The sequence below is a fragment of the Canis lupus genome, chromosome 2 (assembly GCF_048164855.1).
Source record: "Canis lupus baileyi chromosome 2, mCanLup2.hap1, whole genome shotgun sequence".
Classification (NCBI taxonomy): Eukaryota; Metazoa; Chordata; class Mammalia; order Carnivora; family Canidae; genus Canis; species Canis lupus.
Window position 1 is genome coordinate 81857645 of NC_132839.1, and position 23242 is coordinate 81880886.

Here is a 23242-nt window from a genome sequence, read left to right on the forward strand (position 1 = left end):
TAAGAAATCCGAGCAACCAAAATAAAATAAAATAAAATAAAATAAAATAAAATAAAAATAAAAAAATAAAAAAAAATCATCAGATCTGGTTGTTTAGTGGTAGAGCAAAATTTGACATCAAAACTCCCGAGTCAGTCAATACAGGGTACTTTTCTTCTCACACCCTTGAAATCATCTCTGTCAAACCTTTTAATCTAAAGTGGCTAAGCTCTTCACTCTCAAATTGTGAAGATGAGGCGACTATATGCCAAAACCCAGCAACATGAGCCTATTTTATGTCACACTATGTTTTACGAGAGTATTAAAACAGGACATATAGTCATCTTATAAAGCAGGATTTTTTTTATTATTTTGGTCACAGAAAAATATTCAATACCATAGAATTATACAGTTTATAGACTTATAATTTATTATAATAGCATAAATAAAGACAAAAATCCCTGTAACAGTATAGAATGGGCACCAACTTCAGGTGATTGTCACATAGAAAGAAGAGGTAAAAATTTCTACTATAAAGTTAATCAGCAAGATAAAGAAAAATGAATACAAATACCGGGGAACAATAGTTCCAAAACTATTATGGCACATGGTGACTACAAAAAATATGTAAATCTGTTTTAAATATTTACTGTCTTACCTATGTTAATATATGATTACTTGTTATTAATTTAGGTTGAGGAAAAGTGAAAAAACTATAACCTATAGGTAGGTTAAAAAGTTAGAGTTAAAAAACAAATATTTCCCAAATCTCTTCTGTAAGAGCATCCATGATGCACATCCACTGTCACTGAGGGAAGTAGCCCGAAGGAGTATCACGGACTTTCTAACTGTCTTCAAACTGATTTCACAGGAGCCTACTCTCATTATTTTCAGACATTGGAACTGTATTAATTGAAATGGCTCGGTGCTCATAAATATTATACTTGATTGGAGAGCCTTTGCAGTAGCCATTCTAGGTCAGAATGGCTTTGTTTGTGAATAACTATCTTTAATAATGATACCACATATGAAATGGCTTAAGACAGTTTACTCTACCTCTTTACATTCTAGGTAACAAACCAAAGTGCAAATGTCAACCGTTAAATTTTACCTCCTTCCACTTACATATGCATCCACACAAATGCATCCACATACATTCACACTCATACAAAAATTAGACTTTATACAGTATCTTCAGTTGAGCAAGTAGCTACAATGCAAAGAGGTACTTCCTGCATGCAATCCATCCTTAACAAAACACAAAAGCCCTTCCCTGCATACGGGAATGCATAGGACCGCACATTTTAAAGGTCAGTTTCCTATTGATATCATGGCCATACATTCCTTCAACATGTACGTGGTTTACCCTAAATTCAAGCAGAAATTGTGTAAATTGTCTGTGAGATATATTGGGATCCATCCTTTGCATTTACACCATAATAAATTATATTTCAGCAAGTATCAGAACGACCTAAATTTTATCTTCTTTCCTGTCCACTAGTTTCTACTTTCCCTGACTGGCAGTAGTATTTTTCCTTAACGCCTTATTAAATAGCATTGAACAGTCTAATTTTCCCGGAATTCAGTCCTGAGGTATACATTTCCATTTTCTTTGTTGATCTAGCACAGGCTCAGGTGATTTCTACATAATGCATCCAATTAGTTCAAGCAAGGCAAACGAAATCACATCTATACTAATCTCCACATTATTAACTATAAACAGTAACAGGATACGTCTCCACTCTTAGCTTGAGTCCATTCAAGTGCAAACTGAAGGAAGAGGATTTCCTGTTCTTCTTTTCACACTCCTGAGTATGATGATATTTGATTCTGCTTCTCCACAGTAATTGATAAGATTGCAAAACCTCTCTCACATCCCTTCTTTATTCCATATTGAGAGCTTGATTTTTTTTTCAGTTTGTTTGCCAAGTATAGTTTGATTCCTTTGTGCAGAGATTTTATTTTAAGTCCATTTTTGTTTTCTTCAAAATCAGAGCTTCGTTTTAATCAGATAGTGGTCCTGCCCCTTGGGAATCGATTTGTTTTTACACAAGACAATTCAGGTCTATTAGGATCCAACACACTGAGTTGGAGCATTACATGTATTTCACTTACGAGCATATACATTCATTTTACACGATTCCTCAATGTGGCCAGAGGGGGTTCGTGGTCTGCACTGTATCCACCTATAAAAAATACAAAAATATATGTCTGCTTTACAGGGATGTGAGTAGGGTTTTGCGAGCCTAGTTCCAAAGCTTGGGTGCACATCTTGGCTGACAGTATTCACTCCTTCTTTAAGATGTATCTGCAATGGCCATCACCTCTGAGAAGTCATAGAGACAGAACAGTTCCCTAGAATTAACCACCCTGGGGTATCTAAATCAACACTGCTGGCTAATCTCAGGGATGCTATCTCTGACTAGAGATATTTGCATGGTAAAAGAAACATTGAATTAATTGTGTTTTCAGGTTTCAAGCCTTTCAAGGCTATGAAAATGTCACCAGATGAGGGGTGGAGGGCTAGAGAGGGTTGCTGGCTTTGTTTACACTACAAATACAAAGAAAAATGAAATGGTAATATTGTTGTCACAGCTTTTACAATTTGCAAGTCCTTAAGATCTCTGGGATGTGCTCTTGATCTGAGTGTTCACACTCTTCAAAGTAGCTCTCTTGTCTCCAAACACAATCTTTAGATAGTTCAGGGTCTCTTTACAGAGATCTGAGCAATTTGCATGGTATCAACAAATGGTCTGCTGATATCAGGGCAAGGATGGGTTAGTCTCCCCTTCAAAGTCCTGACCCTAAAAGGACAATGTTTTCCAACTTTGTATCTAGCTGCACAAATAAAAGTGATGGCAACATTCTTTCAAAATATTTTGGTGCTTATGTGAGTTTTAAATAGTGCTAAATATTTCTCTGAATTTGACCATTAGGCTGATTTCTGCTCTCAGCTCCAAAAGGTACACAGAGTATTGTCTTCTAGTTTGATGGTACATTTCATGTTAGTAAAATCTCTACTAAGTTTGAATATTGCCAAAATAGATAATAAATCACTTCCATAGAATAAAAATGCTACTGTCCACTACTAAAAGTATATACCTTTAAGAATTAAAATCAGTAAAGAGAAATATTCCACCTAATTTCCAATGTAATAATGCATCAGGACACAAGAATCAAAGTTAGAAAAGAAGTAAATGATCTATTTCAATAATAATGGACCAATTCACTTTTGAAAAAAAAAAATGGTGTAAAAAAAAGCCAAACAAGTGATGTCTAATCTTGAAATAAATTGTTCAGATTCAAGAGCAGAAAATATTTAAACATTGCTCTAATTGCAGATGATCAATATTAGCTGTATAAATTTAAGCAGCTTTAAAATGTGTTAATTTTTAAAATTAATTTTTATCTTTTCCTAGAAATGATTTTTTTTTTTCTTTCTGTAGCAGCTCTAAAAGCTAACATCACTTGGGATGCTCTGGCCAACTACACAAGCAGCACATGTTTACCAAGGCACACTGATAAGTGAATCTTCATAATTTGTTATAAGTTTAAAATAAACATAGTTTATCTTATTTTACACACGCGATATGATTGCATGTTTCATTTCAGAACTGCCTATAAAAAGTGAAAGTTTAATATCTGAAAGTTTCAGATATTGTTTTTTATACCCAAACCAACCACAATGATGTAGCCATAATGCATGCCAAGGCTACATTAGACCTTCCTGTGATGTACTTTTACTGTTTGTGATGTTTTGGGATAGCATTTATCAAATATTTCACTACTTTCATGAAGTCCCTCATTTAATTCTCACATCCTATTCAAGGCTACGATGTGCTCCCTGAAGGCAAATGTCATGTCCATTCTGTTTATCGCTACATTCTCAGTGTTGGCACATGGTTGGCCCTCAGTGAAAATTGATTTAATGAATGAATGCATGTTTGAGAATAGCTAATTAAGGAAATCATATTGTCACATCGTAGTATCGCATTTTCTAATTTTAATATTTTGAAGTCATGTGGTTATCATTGACTTTCTATTCTTTGTCATATGATTATGGAACAGATCTTTCTTGAATTGCAGCCAATGCTCTTTATTTTACTAGCATATTAATTTTCCCATTTTTCTTCTATAATTCTGTCTTAAACTGTTTGTCCACCTAAAATTTCTAAAATTTCACTACCTTCTCTTTTCAGTCTTTCCCATATTCTTTTCTTTTCTCCAAGGAAATATACTACATAAAATTGCTTACAAGGTTTTTAATAAGTAAATACACAGGTAAAACAATTAAGACAGACACTGGAAATCAGAAGTATCAAAGTGTTTTGTTTTCTGTTTTCAAGACCTGACATACTTTTAACTTAAAAGCACACCCAAGAAATAGAATGCACTGAAGTAATAAAGTCACCATAGAGCCATGCAGCCTAATGAAATTCTTATATTAATATGTCATTGAGGAATAATGTTTCATAAGTTTCATTTCATAAATTAACTATGTAGGGGCAGGTTTCGTGTTCTTGTCGTTTTAAGCTTTGATGCACTGAACAAATGCATCTGTGCACTAATATTCACCTGTCACTGAAGCCAAGAAAAATGGATTCTTTCCTTACCATTAAAGATTAATGTTTAAAAGCAAAGGTGCATACTTCAGATCACTTATTGAGTTCGTGGAGAACTACTTAAGAATCAGCATTCTGAAAACTGTCATTGGTGAGGGTCAGAGTAGAAATGGATGTTACCTGGATGTATTTGTTTTGATTTGAATCAGCTAATTAAAATGGCCCTGGAAGCGATTTTCAGATCCCTGCCACTGAGGAGAGAGGCTCTAGCAAATCCGACCAAACCAACCTTTCAGTCAGGTCCAATTCAGATGAAGTTGTATAGACATAGCCTTTGTCTCTGCTTCTCAACCTTGCTCCTCAATTTGTTCTATTACCCAGGCAACAAGTCTGCAAGTCTGTCTGTCTATCTCTCTCTCTCTCTCTCTCAAACACACACACACACACACACACACACACACACACAGCAAGATGAAATCAAGTTATTCTGGAATATGTTCTACAAGGCCATCCTTATATCTCGCTCAGTTTCCATTTCCTGACCAAAAAACACTGAAATAAGCTGGGAATTTAATTAATGAAATTTATCGGTAAAAAGGCAACTTATCAAAGCTATGTTCTTTTTCAGACTTCCCAACAAGGGCTGACTAGTGTGCTAGGAAAAGGAAACTGAATTATGCAGAGAATAAGAATAAGGTTCAGATTTAGGTTCAAGAGTACTCTCAACCCTCATATATAGGAACTGACAGACATGCCCTTATTATTAAAAAAAATACAAAAAAAATAAAAATAAAAAATAAAAAATAAAAAAACAAGCATTTCAAAACCATAAGGAAATACATATTTTGAAAGGAATATATGTCAGTTTTTCTATTCATTTTTATTAGATATACTTCAAAACTAAATCACACACCTATGTAATTGGTGAGATTATGTACAAGTATCTGTTGAACTTGTTTGCGTATAGTTGGCGATATGTAAAAAGGTGCTATGAATATTCATGATTTTCTCCTTCACTGCTGCTCAAATCTGGAGAAAAGAGAAAGGTATCATAGGAAGAGCAGAATCTATATCATGGCATAGAAAGCCGACTGATGGTAGTTTCTGTAATCCAGGAATAGGAAGTTGATACTCATATTTTAGAGCATCAATGTACATCATAGTAGTTGAATTGGGGCACAGCCATTTAACGGCACTGAAAGTTTTTCTGTTACTTTTTAAAAATATTAGAAAATCATTTGATACAGAAAATGGGACATAACATAAACATGGGTTTTGGTGAGCGTGGAGGACTATGAGAAGGAAAATTCTGTACATTATTTTTGCCTCTTACTTCCTTTTGATTTTTATAAGTGATATACCTAAACCAGAAGTTATAATAATTATTAGTTACTGCAGCACCTATAGGGACGTTTATTTCCAGATTGCCCTTAACTAATTTTACTTCGCAAAGTACATGTGAAGTAGAAATTGTAATTTTGTACATAGGAGGGAATTGAAGTTCAGAGAGCTTAATCTTCTTACAGAAAATCACACAGATAAGAATCAGGGCTCTAAACCAAGACTTTTGGTGCCTAATCAAATATTTTTTTCCGTACATTATGTTTTCTCATAATTATTTTTTATACGACTTTGAATCTTTTAAAAATACACAAGCTAAGTTACAACTGCAAATGTCTCCAGTTTCGCCATGGTGTAAGGAATAATAAGCAAACTTATGTAAGCTTCCTAAACTATGTATTTATCATACTCAGGATTCTATCATAATTGTTTAAATTTATGAACACGCAAGAAACCACTTAAACACACGCAAAAGTTATCTAAATTGCCAAAAAAAATTGAAAAAGACAAACAAGATAAATTCTATCCAACCAAAGGAAAGCCTATACCCATTTACATGTGAGAACACACACACACTCACACACACACACCACACACACATAGGCCATTCACTAGCCCTGTTTGAACAACATGCTTAAGAACAGAAGCCTCTTCTACTGTGAGTCCACCACTGAACTGGCCATGGAAGGAAAGGGGATAGATACTTTCGTTATCAATTCTTCTTCTACGCACTTTGCCCTGACTTCAGAAAATGGATGATTTGGGTCCTAACAAAAGAACGCCTTAGGTTGGACGGCCAAGGAATCAATATTTATTGACTGACTGCCTGTGAGAATCATGGAATCTCAGAGTTAGGAAGAATGCCAGGGGTTACAGAGGCCAATCACGTAAGAGGCAGTATGGAAGATGTGGAAAGAAATCCAAAGCAACAACCAGCACAGTCTTGGTTCTGAGGCTTTTTTTTTTTAATTGAAGAGACATACAAACACATACATAAAAAGATTACTAGCAGTGGGAGGAAGAGAGAAGAGCCAAGGAGGTAAAACTGTGAGAGCTCCGAAGAGTGAGAGGGGGCAGTGGTGAGGGCAGTAGGCAGAGTGCTCACTGACTGACTGAACCTAAACTTGGCCTGTCAGGAAGGGTTAGCTTAATATCTACACAAGTGAGGGAAACTGGTCAAGAAGAGGTGGAGCTGTGAGGCAGATACCCGTGAAGTCAGGAGAGAGTGAGCAGATTCCTCTGCCTCAACCCTGGAGATTTCCAGAATCCCACCCAACTCCATTGTAAGGTATTTTCTCTACTTTCTTTACCTAAGTCTTCATGTAATGAAGAACCAGTTTGGTAACTACAAAAACAAATGACAAAACTCTCTAACAACCTAAATTAGAAACACACAAACAACCTAAATTAGAAACACACAAACAAAAGAAAATCATAAGGAAGAGAAAATACATTTGCAGTGCTGTACGGCAAAAACATGAATGTAAGTGGATCCACGCAGTTTAAACCTATGCTGTTCAAGGGTCACCTGTATTTACACCTGTTTTATATATATACATTAATTGTCTTTTGGGGGTGGAGTTGATAACAGATTTCTACATTCTAAGATACACATTTCTCTACTTAAATTGTTATAACAACTGTGTATTACTTCAGTATTCAGAAAAAAAAAGTTTAAAAATAAACAAAAAATAAGTAAATAAGTAAGCAAATAGAAATTCAGATCCCTGCTGTGAGTTGTAAAGAGTCTTGGAGAGGAAAAGTAAATGTATATTGTCTGCAAAGATGTCTTCTTTATAAAAGCCTCCTGCTAGCATTTTAGAAATAGTTACGTCATCTGAGAAAAGGATGACGACTATGCTTGACTTTACCCACTAAAGAAAAAGATAATTCGGGTAGTTTTTAAAAACTTTTATTTATCTATTTTAGGGAGTGACAGAGAGTGTGTAAGAGAGGGCAGGGAGGTGCAGGGGGGCAGGGACAGGGAGGGGGGAAATAATCTCAAGCAGACTCCCCACTGAGCACAGACCTCCCAATGCAGGACTCAATCTCATGACCCTGAGATAATAACCTGAGCCAAAACCAAGAGGTGGATGCTTAACCAACTGAGCCACGCAGGCACCACTAATGCAGTAAGTTTTACCAGAATAATTAAATGTCTGACTGTAAATGCAAATTAACTGTATTAAAATATATATAATTTACATATCCCAAACTTTAGATGAAAGGTCCATTCACAGAAGCAAATGTAAAAAGGAAATAAAATCCTTAAGTTGACTGAAAAAAAGAGAGAAACACACAAACTAAGTTAACTGTCAAAAGCCAGAGTACGCAATTAAAACAACTATTTGTTAAAACTAATTACGTATTTGAGGATCCCTGCTCTAGAATAGCCTATTCTTAAATGTTAAATCCTGTGTGTCTTAATTTGTTATTTTATTTTTTCTTGTTTTTCTTTTAAATAAATATATTTTAAAGAAACACGTTTCCTAAACCAGGGAGCAATAGAGCTCAATACAAAAAATGACTACTAGAGAAGCAAAAACACTAAAATGGAACCCAGCTTCACAGTTCCAATTACATCTGGCCAAAATTGAGCATTAATGCATTTCCATTCTTTAAGCTCATAATAAAAATGTAAAATGATGCAAACTTAAGCCATCATCATTATCCTCTTCAGACCATAATATTGGCCACCTCTGGAAACAAGAGCAGTACTGGCTAGTGTTCGTGTGCCAAAGCAATAAGCTCCCTGGACAGGGACTAGATGTTAATGAGAAGATGAAGTGAATAGCAAACTCGGCTGTTCTTAAATGCTCCTGAAATTGCAATCGTGCGCCTGAAAAATTGAGAGCTGCTTGGGGAGCCTTAAACACCCACAGAAAGGAGCAGAAAGTAGTCAAAATGTTACCAGGTGATGGATAAACTCACTGAGAGTTTGATCCACTAACAAGGAAATGAAGTAAAATGTCCAAGGAGTTAATTGAGTCTTGAAAAAGTAAATGTGAGATAGGACAAAATTACAAAATCCAGCCATCCAGTTTCCTGCTTATGGAACCTACGTTGAAAGTGTAAGAATTGGCACAGTGATTATGCGGTCCTTTGGTTAATAATTGATGAATTTCTAAGTTGAATATAATTCTCTTTTAATATTATTTGTGGTTGACCAGGTTCAAAATTTTACGCTTTCTGGTAATTGGAAATTTCTAAAAATGTTTTCATAAATACTTTTGTAAATACTAAGTCGCACTGATTTAAAAACTGATATGAGCATATTAAAATGTTGACTTTTAGTACACAGAAAGACATTTCATTAATAGCTAATGTACAAATATAATTGCAGAGAGAAAGAAGTCACCTGGAATCACCTTCTACCAACTGCATTTTACGAATAATAATCCTGAGGCCCAGAAGGGTGACAAGACACATTCAGGATTATGCTGCAGGCCTAGGATTAAAATTAAATGCCCTCACTCCCAATTCAGCGGTTTATTTCCAATTAAATTATGAAAATGACAACTTAAAAAAAAAGATTTTGGAATGAGATTATTTAAAGACCAAGTATCTCTAATTCCACTACAATTCAGGTGTGAAATGCAGAGAAAATATATAAATTGCATAGACATCCTTGTAATTCACACTACACTTGACATTAAGAATGGCAGTGGGTTCGTCAAAAAGAACAAATGGCAATGCAGAGAAAGCCAGCAAAATACGTTAAATACCAAAACTAAATTCTCTGTAATAAAAACATGTGCTAAATTTGCAGAATCTCTTTTTATTTTTTTAGACTCTTTTTATTTTGAAGAATTTGAAAATGCTTAAGAAATTAATAAAAAATTAAGCCAAACTTTTTTATGGTTTCATTTCAGATTTTGGGGGGTGTGGTCCCAATTCCCATTATACAGAACTTTTTTAATATGCCTTGTATGAAAAGGACAGTAAATCTTACCCTTTAAAATAGGTCACACGTCTTAAAGCACTTAATCAAAAAGCAATATGGTGTTTCCTAACCGAATAAAAAAAAAAGATTATTTGCTTCTCTTTTGCTCCTTTGTCTTATAAGTGCAGTGTGATGTATTAGTTTAATTAAAGTCTACCAAATTATCATAAGGATTTTATGTGCTGCAAATAATTGGCTTTTTGTTCCCTGCTCACTTTTTGTTAATGGAAGCAGAACACTTTTTTTTTTTTTTTATGATACTTAGTATAAGATACCAGAAAACTACAGAGAGTAAAGGCAAATGAGGTGCCTAATGAAGTGACCTTTGTCATCTTGGACATGAAATAAAATTCAGCCTGCACTAATGCAATGAAAATATGTCAATGTTTCCAAAGAGTTAAGAGGATAGGTAATATTATGGCACAGAGCCAAACCATACTAAGAATCCTACGATATATAAAAATGACAATCCCATTAATATGAAAAGCTGATAGGCCCTAAAATGAAGTAAAATGTATAAATAGATCATGTTATAAGTTTTTTTTTTTAGTGTAAAGCATAATGAATCGATCTTTTTTATGGGCCAGATTTAGGTGATAATCCAGATAAAGTATACTACTAAGTATCTCTTTGATAAGAGACAAATTAAGGACACAATGAACAGAGAATTAATAAATGTATCATATTAAATGGAAGTTGTTTCAGGAAGTAACAGATTAACATAACGTTTCTTGCAAAAGTGAGCTGGAACAAATAATAATTAAAATATGCATTCATTTACAAGACATAACCACCTCCAACATAGTATAACAAAAACAGAATAACCTGTGAACGTGAAATCAATTAACTAATTTTAGAATCTAAAGATGGAAATTACCAGGATTTTCTTACAGTATAATTCCTAAAGTATGTTATAGAATATGTATAGTACATAAGTGATAATGAGCAGTGCTTCATTTGCTAAAAATAATTTAAAAATGTGATCACTATTAATTATGACTATCCTAAAATGAATATAATCTATATATTACAGACTTCTGGAAAATTGAACTTAAGTTACTGAATTGCATTGTTTTAAAAATTTCTGCTTCTATTCTTGGACTCATAACATTAAAAGTTTTTAATTACTAACAATAACTAACATTCTATTGCATGTTTATGAGATCTCAGGCTAACTGACACGGTCCTAGGAAGTAGATACCATCATTAACCCCATTTAACAATGAAGGGATTCAGGAACTGAGAAATTAACTTGTTCCAAATTATAGATCTAAAAAAAATGGCAGCAAAAAAAAAAAAATGGCAGCATTGAAATTTTTAAGCCAAGAAGTTTCAACCTGGTATCTTGCTCTTAACTAGACTGCACTCCATTGTCTCTCCAATTAGTGATGACGTTGTTCTTAAAGCAGGCTTTGTCAAACTTGCTATACTTTTTCAAATTCACCGAACAGCATTTTATTTTAGGTAGAGAATATTGTCAAATTTTTACTATATCCATAAAAAGTTCAGCATCTAATCAATCTTAGGTTTATTAAAACTCCCTCTCACTTGTTCTCTCTCTTAATCTCTCTCTCTCACAAACACACACACACCACAATAAAATAATAGATTATTACATTTCTGAAGAACCCCCAATATGTGTAATGCTATACTCAGTGTTGAGACTATGTTTTGCTCTCTTATTAAAGGCAGATCTTATGAAATCTCATTGATCGTCAAAGGTGCCAAACTAATCATTAGGCCGAGAAAATGATAGTCTTCCAACCCATGATACATTTTTTTGAAGAGAATTCTCATTGGTTCCCTCTAAAGAAACACTCCTAGGAAGTGCTTCCTCTGTGAGTGCACATGTATGTTGTGAACAGATACACTTGATTTACTCCATTTGTTTTAAGCCAAAGAGTGAAAGGGAATCTTTGACAAAACTGTCATCTTTAAAACACGGTGATATTTCATTTTCCCCTCTGCACTATTTAGATTGCCTGGAACTGAAATGCTTCCAGCAGCTCCTATGTCCAATTTTTCAAAGCTGTCACTTCCTAGCAAATCTGCTTAAGCAAAATACTTATGTTGTTAGAAAACAGAACAAACATACATTATAAAATACATTCTATTCTTTTTTGCAGGTCAAAGTCTCATTCAAGAATGGGAACTTGGAAGAACATGTGGAAATAAATTAAAAGATGACTATGATGGATTGGCTTAAGTCAATGAATCTGGTGCACTTCCGATTAGTTTCCAGAGATACACTTGGACTTAGCTCAGTAGAGTTTTCCACACAATAATCTTATAATCAAAACGTTATTTTCATTGCATTCACTAAAGGTCATTAAATTGAAAAAGAACAAATTCAGAGGAAAATGGGACATTGAAAGATGACCATGGATGCTCTTCCTCAATTCATGTCTGTAGCAGCTATTATAATGTACTTGTCAACATTCTCTGTCCCAGGGGGTAACAGAAAATCGCCAAGCATTACACTTGGAGACCTCTAGCTTTTCTGAGTTGTGAGCATAATTTAGATCCTACAATATCTAAGTGAAAACACAGCGTAGACAAAATGCAAAATAATGATTCCAAAAATGGTTTAAAAGACAAGAAAACTTCAGTTATTACTAAGCAACTTCCAATATGTGAGAAGAAACATGTGTTTAAAAGATTCAGTCATACTGACCTGAAATACGACTCAATATTCTTAACACAGAGTATGTTTTCTGGATGCACACATACATTTTTTCAATTGTGTATATTTAGATATGTAGCATATATATTTATCACAGGTGAACCTTTTTCCATGTGTGTATGATTACACAATTCTGGCTTAAATTTCTCTCTCCAAGTTTATGCAGTAAAAATTACCTAAGACTTTCAATTCCTTCCATTACTTTAAAAATCTAGTCATAAAAAAAAAAAAAAAAAAAAAAAAAAAAAAAAAAAAAAAAAAAAGCTAGTCATGTCTCAGCAAAAGCCAAGACTGCTTATGGTCTACAATCTGAAACCGGTTCTCTCTTGGCACTTTAACACTAGATCTGTCACCCTTTAACACCACAAAATCAATACCCTGGAATGTCATGGTTCTCTGATGGCCCACAAAGTCAAGGCATGATCAATTTCAACTTCCTTACTAGACAGAAATAGACTTAGACAAATAAAAAAAGATTTCATTCAAGTTAAATTCAATAAAACAAAGGAATAAAGGTAGAGAAAGGCAAAGTTGTTAGAATTCAGTCCAATGCATTTACACTGAAATCTAGATCCATTTGTAAATCCAACTAAACTTCACACTCAGTCAAAAGGTACGTACCAGAAATTAAAAACAAGCTTAGAACTTGCCCTAATCCCCAGATTAAGAAACACTATTAATTAATTTTACGTGCGTACGTGTGTCTATGCTTCCTTCATTGCATTAGTTAATAACCAGCAGGGAAAGGATGGTTTCTGACTTCTTTATTGTGTATCCCTAGAAAATAGGATAACTGTTGGCTTCACAGCTCAGAATGAGCAGGAACCTTGTTTTTCTTGTTATAAACTATATACCATGTACTTAGAATGGACTATGTACGGCTTACATAGAGTAAGCCCTTAGTATGTATTTCATTAGCATATGAAAATCAATGAATGAGTTACATGTAATCTGGTACCTAAACTCTATTGAAGGCAAAGGCTTCTACTTTCGTGTTCACAGCTGTATCGTGGCTTCCACGGTGCCTCACACATAGCAGGTACTCGATAAGCGTTTGTTTTGAATGAATAGAGAATGCCTCCTGTTTTACTAGTCACTTTCTCGTACTCTGTGGAATTGCAAGTACAGAATGATGATTTCGAAAGGGTTTTTTTTCTGTAATATATACTTTATATATCAGTGGTTTTATCTTGCTCCTAAATTCTGACATATATAAGCACAAAGACTTATTATTTTGTAAAGCTTAGAAGAGCCAGGTCTGAGTCAGGAGACATGGAGTGTAGCTCAGGTTCACTAAGTTGCTATGGAACTTTGCCTCTCCAGACCTCTCTAGTCACATCTATAAAATGTAAAGGAGGGATATCGAGAGAACAGGATGGTCCTTGGGTACACTCTTGGGAATATGTATGTATATACCCTCTTGGGTATGTGCAGAGATACAGACTCAAAAGAAATCAATGAAAGTGGCTCCACAGGTCAGAGAAAAGCTAGAAAGCAATCTTATTAAAAAGAGTTAAAGGAAATCGCAGTTCTTCAGTTGAACAAAGAAAACACTGAAAATGCCCAAGTGAAGCAAACTAGGGATGGGGGTCTTACAGGCATGTGGTACCGAGACCTGAGTTACTATTTCCAGTCCCACTAATGCAGACAGTACAAGTTGGCTCACTCCCTTGTCTTCCTATGGTACTAAAAAGAGAAACACACTCCCATCCAGCTTTCCCTTAGAGGAAGCTGTGTGACAAAATTCTGACCAATTAAGATACAGAAAAAAGTCCATATAAAGGGAATCTCTCAGGCGATCAAGGAAAGTTTCTCCATTTCCTTATTGTACTTCCTCCTTCTCCCTGCCTGAAACAGGGACAGAGTGGCTAGAGAGGCAGCAACCAATTTGGGAATTCAGGAGGGAAATCCAAAACCCAAGGATAGTGGAACAGGAGGACAGCAGTATCATGACTGCTCAGTAGAACTTTCTGGCTGATGACTTCCTGAATCTTATTATAAGGGAAAAGTAAGCCCCTCATTTGATTATGATGAATGTATTACTTGCAGCTAAGTGCATTATTAAATGATATATTTGCTTAAGAAAAAAAAAACAGAAGGATTAGAAAAGAATAAGAAAAAAATATGAAAAATATGATTGTAAGGCCCTTGATATTACTCTTAGATACCAAATACAAAGCTGTAGGTGACTTTGGTCTGATCAACTACCACGTTTCACAAAATTTTATATCACTGATGCTCTGCAGAAAGGAGGCAGCTTTTCAGCGTAAGAAGCTTTAAACCAAGAATCAGAAGATATGGATTTTAATTCTGGCTCTGTCACTTAATAACTCACTTAACTTTTAGCAAGAGTTTCTGCAATATGAAATGGAAGTCATAGCATTTAGTTGATAAGGAGATTGTTAGGATTAACAATACAAAGTGTGCAGAGACAACTAAGTGCTTTGCCAGTAGCCGTTTATATGAAATGACATAAGTAAAAATACTTAAGTCTGAAACACAGTAGATGCTTATATATTATTATTATTATTATCACTCTTGTTAGGATTTCACAGTGTCTGTGTATATTATCTTCTTTTCTAGAATATCTTGCCACAGAAGCAGACCCTAGCCATATCCCTTCTGCCTCATGTCTCTGGCTCATGGTTGATTGAAGTAAGAGTCAATTCTTAAACTCGGCAGAGCCAGAGTTTCTCTCTCTGGCATTTGAAATTGGTACCCAGAAAAAGTACTAGTCTTATTAGTAGATGAGGGGGGAGCATGCGCATTCAGGAAGTATGGAGTTGTCGGCCATGGTTTACAATCAAGAGTAGAAAAAAAATAAAACAGATTATCTCCAATGCAGGGAGAGAAAGTGAATGCAGAGACATAAGAGATGCAGGGTCAGGGAAAATTTTGGAAAGCAGGTGCTCATGGAATTGAACCTCCAATTCGCTTCTGAAGATTGGGTCCCATGTATTCTTCATGCCACCATAAAATATCTTGAGCTAACTTCTCCTACTGGCAATCAAGGAGTTGCTAACTAAGTAATACATTTGTTTTGGCTTTTGGCATTGAAATGCGTTGCCAAATCAGTTACAAAAAATCTGAATCTATGAAAGCTTTATAAGGTCACACATAATTCCTTTCTGTTTCTACGATTTTATGTGAGCTCTATGATTTTGATTTCATAAAGAATTTTACTAAAAAAGACATATACGATATGAAACAGAAAGTACTTTCAGATTTATTTGTCATCCCAAATGGCTGCAATCATTAAAGAAAATATGAGATTAGTTAAAATCCTGAAGGTGCGAAGTATTGCCTTGAAATTTCTAATCCGAGTGTCTTCTTGAGAAATAAATCAAACAAAACCACACTTATATATACAATTTTCCACTTTCCTCTCCTGTGAAGAGCAAGCAGCCTGAGAAAGAAAATAGAGATTTTAGGTACCAGAAAAATGGAGCTGACCAATTCCAAAGCCCTCCCTGACTATTTCTTAAATGGTAGGATCCTCTGAGTACACCTTGGTATCCAAACTCTAGAATCAAAGTATGGGTTTTCTGAAGGTGAGCACAGCCAAACTGTTAAATGCTTTTGGATGGAGTCCCAGAATGTGAGGGCTTATGTGTATGGCCTTGTTTTGTTTTGTTGACAGTGAGGAAAAACTCTTGGGTTTCACCATAATCCTACTTTAACAATAGTCATTTTTCAGATGTAGTATTGGTCAAATATGGGCAGCTTTATGTCACCAGAACAAAATCATAAATTTGTTCAAAATAAGAAGTACATATTAAATACAAAAAATGTGGGGAGATATTTCCATCTGGTGACAATAAACAGATCAAAGAACACATATGTCCTGTTTAAGACATTTGGGTAACTTATTCTGTCAAAGAAATATTAGCTTCCGGTGGGGAGAAGTTTTATGACACGACCTTCTTGAAACAGAGAAGACCCATATTTAGTGTGTTTACACTCACTTTCAATTGTCACAGCTTAGATCTAAGCCACCTGCTCACTTTTGGGATTCAGTGGCAAAAAAGCCTAGCGATATAACAGAAATCTTGAAGCTTATACCTTGCATAGCTTCTGTAATAATCAATCTTGACGTGTATACCGATTGTTTCTCAAAGACAAATGAAAGACAAACTATCTTTGTTTTTTTTTTCCCTCAAAATTTGGTTCGTTGCATAATTTCAGCAATAACCGATGGCATCTTGTGCTAATTATTCAATAAACCTTTTGTTCAATTTTCCAATTGTGTTCTTATGTATTTAATAGCAATTTTGACAGTCTTCTAATTTATAATGATCTGAAGCACAGATTACAGCTGTAATTATAACTTCTATGGTAGAGAAGTAGTTAGCATGATACAGACACTCAATTAGTATTCATGGGGTGGATGACTCTATAAAGAGAGAAAAGTAGTACCCGCTGTCACTGAGCACTATATTCCCACCTGAGTTTCATATTTCTCCTCCGATTTACTTCACCCCAAACAGTTTCCATAACAAACACATTGGGTAACGAGGCTAAGACAAACAGTGCTAGGTCCTACTGTGAAGAAGCACGAAGTCATAAACCAGTCTCAAACTGCAGCCCATAACTAAGGAAATCTGCTCAAATAGGTGAAAACAGTAATGATTTATTTCTTGAAGGAAAAGAGAAGCTAATGGACTATTTCAAGCAAAGACAAGTGGAACTGCGTGCATTAGCAGGATCTGCGGGATCTACTTTTAGAACAGATATTCCTTGTTTGAAAACAGCGTGAAATGGTGTTAATCTGCAAGTGGAGGAAGCTGTTTGCAGCCGTCTAATCAGAACATGGAGTAATCATATCACCCATTCTTTCATTTTTCGACTCAGATTATCTACTAAACCTGCTCCAGGGGATCCCTGGGTGGCGCAGCGGTTTAGCGCCTGCCTTTGGCCCAGGGCGCGATCCTGGAGACCCGGGATCGAATCCCACGTCGGGCTCCCGGTGCATGGAGCCTGCTTCTCCCTCTGCCTATGTCTCTGCCTCTCTCTCTCTCTCTATGTCTATCAAAAATAAATAAATCTTAAAAAAAAAAATTAAAAAAAAATAAATAAATAAACCTGCTCCAGTGACCATTATAAGTGCACCACGCTTCATAAATTCAGTGGGTGTTTTGCAGGAACAAAACCTTCAGGAATGGACCTTTCAGGCTATATTTGCCATGCATAATCAAGAATATCGCTGCAAATGCCAATTAATAGTACAAAGCACAAATAATAAAACTTCAGCTATCAAAAAAGCCCTTTACGGACTAAAAATATCACCTAGGTAATCCACCCCTGACTCTGCAAGATGACACACCAGAATATTAACAATCAAAGCTATCCAAATAAATCCTTGCTGAAAAGTAAATGCTGCATGAGAAGTGACCTCTGGGCTGCAGAGAAATATGCAAGATCAAGGTGAAGTGGGGAAAAAAAAATTGCCATTATATATTTAAGTCCTCTCATTTTGCGATGACTACGCTTCAGAAAAGCACACACACCTTGCAACGTGGTAGACTGTCACGGGTTGAGATCCTCAAAATGGGACAGACAACATACAAAAGGACCCGAGAGGACATGAGAGAGTGCATCTCAAACCTAAGAATCCAGAAATAATAATGAACAGGACGAAAGGGAAAACACACCCAATGGAGAAATTTCATTTTGAGTGGAGACCTGGGAAGGCAAGTCGGAAAGCCAAACTGAGGCTTAAGAGACAAATATATGCATGCCAGGCAGGCGGTGGAAAAAAAGCCTTGAAAGAAGATCAACACAGATGGGAAGGAGAGAGCTGACTTGCAGGAAACCATGCGGAGTGACAGCTCGGCGGTGTCTCCACACCTGACCTGGCAGCAGGGCCTACGGGGCCACGCCGCAGCCAAGTCAGCGGGGTCCTTGGGCAGATGTGTCAGGCCCGGAGGCGTGCGCGGGAAGTCCTGGGCCCGCAGGCCTGCAGCTCTGCAAGTGGGGCTGCGGAACCACGTAAAAAATCAAAACCCGCTACTGGACTCCTCGACACTTCACTGGATGCAATTTATATTCCTATTTGGGGGGAACGTAACAGAAAGGCAACGTCTGCCAATAGTTCCTGTGAAAACATGTATTTGACCCGGATCCACGTTGCTCACGAGATCCAATTCCTTTAAATAATATCTGAGGGTGGAAATAAGCTCATTGCCAATATTAGATTCGTTTGGCTGCAAAAAAAGAAAAAAAGAAAAAAAAGAAACCTGCATTATTTAAAGCCACCTGAAACTGTCATCACCTCCTAAACATGATTTTTTTTTATAAATTTATTTTTTTTTTGGTGTTCAATTTGCCAACATATAGAATAACACCCGGTGCTCATGCCATCAAGTGCCCACCTCAGTGCCCGTCACCCAGTCACCCCCACCCCCCGTCCACCTCCCCTTCCACCACCCCTCGTTCATTTCCCAGAGTTAGGAGTCTCTCATGTTCTGTCTCCCTTTCTGATATTTCCCACTCATGTTTTCTCCTTTCCCCTTTATTCCCTTTCACTATTTTTTATATTCCCCAAATGAATGAGACCATATAATGTTTGTCCTTCTCCGATTGACTTATTTCACTCAGCATAACACCCTCCAGTTCCATCCACGTTGAAGCAAATGGTGGGTATTTGTCTCTTAAACATGATTTGCTCCCCTAATACTTGATTTCAGAAATTTTTGTTTAAAATGATGCTTTATTTCAATTTGTTTTCACAGCAAGTGTCACGGCCCCACTGGTCCAAACTTGTGTGGCTAAACACAAGTCCCTCTAAGAGAGGTCTCTAGATGCTTTTAAAGATACATGGGAAGGAGCAGAATAACAGAAATTGAAAATCAAGTCATGGGTAGGATGGAAAAAATATATATAACCCACCAGCATCTGGTTAAATATATTCATTGGCATCGTAAAAAGCAAAATAGTGTCTGTAAAACACTTTTCTCTTACTTGAAAACTTCCTACTCTGAAACTTTCACTTAGTTACGATATTTATTGAGCCCAATTTCCTGCTTTAGGATGACTGAATTGCAGGGAGTTAATCTCAGATTCAGGCTGAGTGAAGTCTTCTGTTCATATCTCCTCTGCAAATGGAGCTTCCCAGGGAAGCTGAAAAAGAACCAAATGTTTCACAGCTGAGGCTGTTCACCTGACCTTCTTTTGGTGACAAATTGTATTCGCTTTTCTTCAAAGGTTCCCATATTTCCGCATTTCCAGGGTTAAGCAAATAAAAGATGCAGATGTCAACATACAACTTGTGATAGCCAGTAAATTTAGTAAATGCATATCCAATTGGGGCATGAAACAATAAATTCAGAAATCAAATGAGACAATTGCTGGCTCTTTAACCGCTCATCAGTTGATTGGTGCATGTCATGAGATTTATTGTAATGGCAGCCACATATGTACATCTACTAAGACTGACTTATCCAAAAATAAGGTAAAAATGTACTGTATATTTTTTTCGTTATTCTGTTTAGTCTTTCTGATTCTATCACATTGCCAGGGTACTATTATTAGACAACCATCTCCAACATAAAGCGGAAGTAAATATCAATTTCGACTGATGAACCTAAGAAGAAAGAAGGATTGGAGATGAGTTACCCAAATTGGAAATTTGCCAGCTCCCTTAACGGTTTTAGAGTCTTACAGCTTTAATTTTCCTTTCTGATGATGTGTCTCTCAGTAGATGGGCGATGAGAAGATTTTTCTAAGAAGTTTAATTTTCTCGAGTTTCCAGTTCAGTGTTCTAAGTTGCACGATAAATAATGAATCCTGTCTTGCTGGTAAGCTCTGATTTTGCTGTTTTACTTACATTCCAAAACCCCTTTTCACTGAGTGCCTCTGGGAGAGTAAGGGTTTCCTGGCTGTTGGCAGAGCGACTAAAGATCTGTAGCTCCAATGAAAGGAAGATTTTCATCAGAGTCTGACTTTTTACCAACAAACCTTCACAGCTCATGTTACCATCCCTTTCCCTTTTAAAAATGTACCTTGGACTTCTGCTATCAAAGGATTTCATATGCGCTGGAATATCCAATAGACACTACCCTGTGCTGTGAAGTTACCCGTTCAGTATTTTCTCAGAGGCGAGTGTGCCACTTGATAAATCATTAGCATCACTTCCTGTAGCACTGAAGTTTTCCCTAGGGGTTCCTACCAACTAAGGGCTAATCACCCGTGTTTTTATTTAGCTCTTGAGTTCCGATTAGATCATAGTTTAAAGTGGATAACTGCAGTCTGCTAATTTTTACCTGACAACATAGTGAACAAAGACTACATATTCAGAAGTATGTTTTATCTTCCCTTTGAACAAATCTATACCTTGCTATTGTATCATTAAATGTGAAACCATGCTGAGTTTAGCTGTTCAGGGGAAAGATACTAAAAAGATTTCAGGGGCCATCTGTGATTACTATGGGAATTCCTACTGGCTAGGCTATTAACAGCCCACTACCACTACTAATTTTAAAACTTGATGTGGCCTTATAAAAATGTACCAGCAGCACGTTTATGTCAATAACAGTGTATTATGGGCCAAACGCACCCAACAAAGATTTTTAAATAATTTATCGAATATTTGAGAGTATTAAACACCATCAAAAATATTAATTTCCCTCTGTGTGTGTGTGTGTGTTTCTCATGAATAAATAAAAAAAATATTTTTAAAAAGGTCGGGGGGGGGGGGGGGCAGACCGGGTGGCTCAGTGGTTTAGCGCCGCCTTCAGTCCAGGGCCTGATCTTGGAGACCTGGGATCGAGTCCTGCATAGGGCTCCCTGCATGGAACCTGCTTCTCCCTCTGCCTGTGTGTGTCTCTGCCTCTCTCTCTCTCTCTCTCTCACTCTCTGTGTTTTTCATGAATAAGTAAATAAAATATTTAAAAATATATTTCTTTCCCACTTGTAAATCCACCCTTTAAAGTCTTTTTGACAGTACATTTTTATACATATTTGTAAACTGAAATAGAATTCTACTGGTTAATTCCAAACTATTGTAATGTGAAGAGAATCTGATAAAAATGGCAATAACTGCAATACAAATAAATCAGATGTAACATTCTAGAATATGCCTTTTTTGCATATTTTAATTGAATACACGACAATATGGAAGACAATTTTCTGCTTGCTCTTTCACATGTAAATGGGTCATTGTTTTACTAGTTTACCTATATATATATATGTGTATGTGTATGTGTTTACCTATATATATATATGTCATCTATATATATCAAATGTGTCCTCTGAGATTTTAGAGAATACAGTAATTTTACAAAAAAGACATTATTATATGATATTTATAAAAACAAGTATCTCAGTTGGGTGGATCTCAAAACATGTGTTTGCCCTTCACACACTAATGCAGTTATCATATAATTAAAATTCCAAATCATGTATTGTCATTTAGCACATCACAACTCCTGTTAGATCAAATCATTTTGCAAGTCAATTCTTACAAAAGAAAAAGAAAATAGTAGCCAAAATTTGAATTTTAGTTGCCTATGTTAAAATTGTATAGAAATACTCTCTCAAATTTGATAGTTGTAGTATGAGATCAAACCTATAACACAGGAACATTTTATAATTAAAGGAGGTCATGAAAATTAGATTCATTTTTTTTTTCTATATGTAAAGGGAAAGATCCCATTGGTATGGAGTCCCCAGCTACTCTTTCTGGTGACGTCTTTTCCAAGCCCACTAGTGTCTTTTATCAGGCGTCATTTGTTTCTTTTCTCTGTCTCAAAGGAGTTGGGCTCCTCCCCATTCCCTCCCAATTATAAATATGCAGGTTAGATAATTGATCTACCCCCTTGACTCACATACTGACTAAATGAAACAGACTATCTTCTAGTAAGCCACAAACAACAGGTGGGAGAGGAAGTGCTAATTAATCAACCTCAATATGTGAGTTCATTATTGACTCAAATCCTTGGGTACCTTTTTCAACTCTCTCACCTATTAAAACACCCCCACCCTCTTGCCCACCTGCACACCCCACACTCTCATCAGAGAGCATGGTACAGGGTTTTAAAATCGCATAGATTTTTCAGATAAAATACATGTGCATACACACATATATAACCGACTTTTTTTTCCCCTTGGCAGCCTAGATTTTACCATTGGGCCCTCTGGTTTAAACAATTGTAAAGTCTAGAAAATACAATTGTGGTCATAAACAAAAGTGTGTTCTTTTGGTTCATGGAGTATCTGTTCATTCCAAAGTCTCTGCTAGAACAATAGAAGCCCCTTAAAACACATAATCAGAAAGAACAGAACCATGTACCAGACGTTCTGAAGAATACCTAAAGGTGCCAGAGGTTATGAGAACCTAAAGATAACTATCAAAATGCAAATAAATAAATAAATAAATAAATAAATAAATAAATATATTTCAGAGTGCTAAAAATAATAGAGAAAAATCTCCATGAGACAACTGATAGCCTCTATTTCAGACCAGAAGGCTATGATTGTTACATATAAAACCATCAGATGCCATTGACAAGAGGCCATTTGCTCTTCAACTTAAAATGGAAAAATGGGATTTGAATATCAAGATTGGAGGCCTTTTCAAGTTGGTTTATCCAATACCTCGACTTTAAGTTTATCATTCCAGATAGTCTGCAGAAATAAGATGCAGGAAAGGAGACACCTTGACTCATAAACACCACTTTACTATGCTTCTTACTTGGACTCAGGTACTTGAATCCAGTGTATCTGCAGACCACTCTT

General features: G+C 35.9%; 1 protein-coding gene across 19 annotated transcripts in view; it reads right to left on the minus strand.

The window, feature by feature from the left end:
• Nucleotides 1-23242, minus strand: part of PCDH7 (protocadherin 7) — a 417583-nt gene that overhangs the window by 349160 nt on the left and 45181 nt on the right. For 2 of the 19 annotated variants that reach the window (XM_072808221.1, XM_072808214.1), the window contains one exon: nucleotides 320-2165. The exons of the other annotated variants lie outside the window; for them this stretch is intronic. In XM_072808221.1, the coding sequence (XP_072664322.1) occupies nucleotides 2124-2165 (42 nt within the window). In that variant the 3' untranslated portion in view covers nucleotides 320-2123. Of the gene's footprint in view, nucleotides 1-319; nucleotides 2166-23242 lie in introns of those variants that run through there. 19 annotated transcript variants of the gene reach the window in all.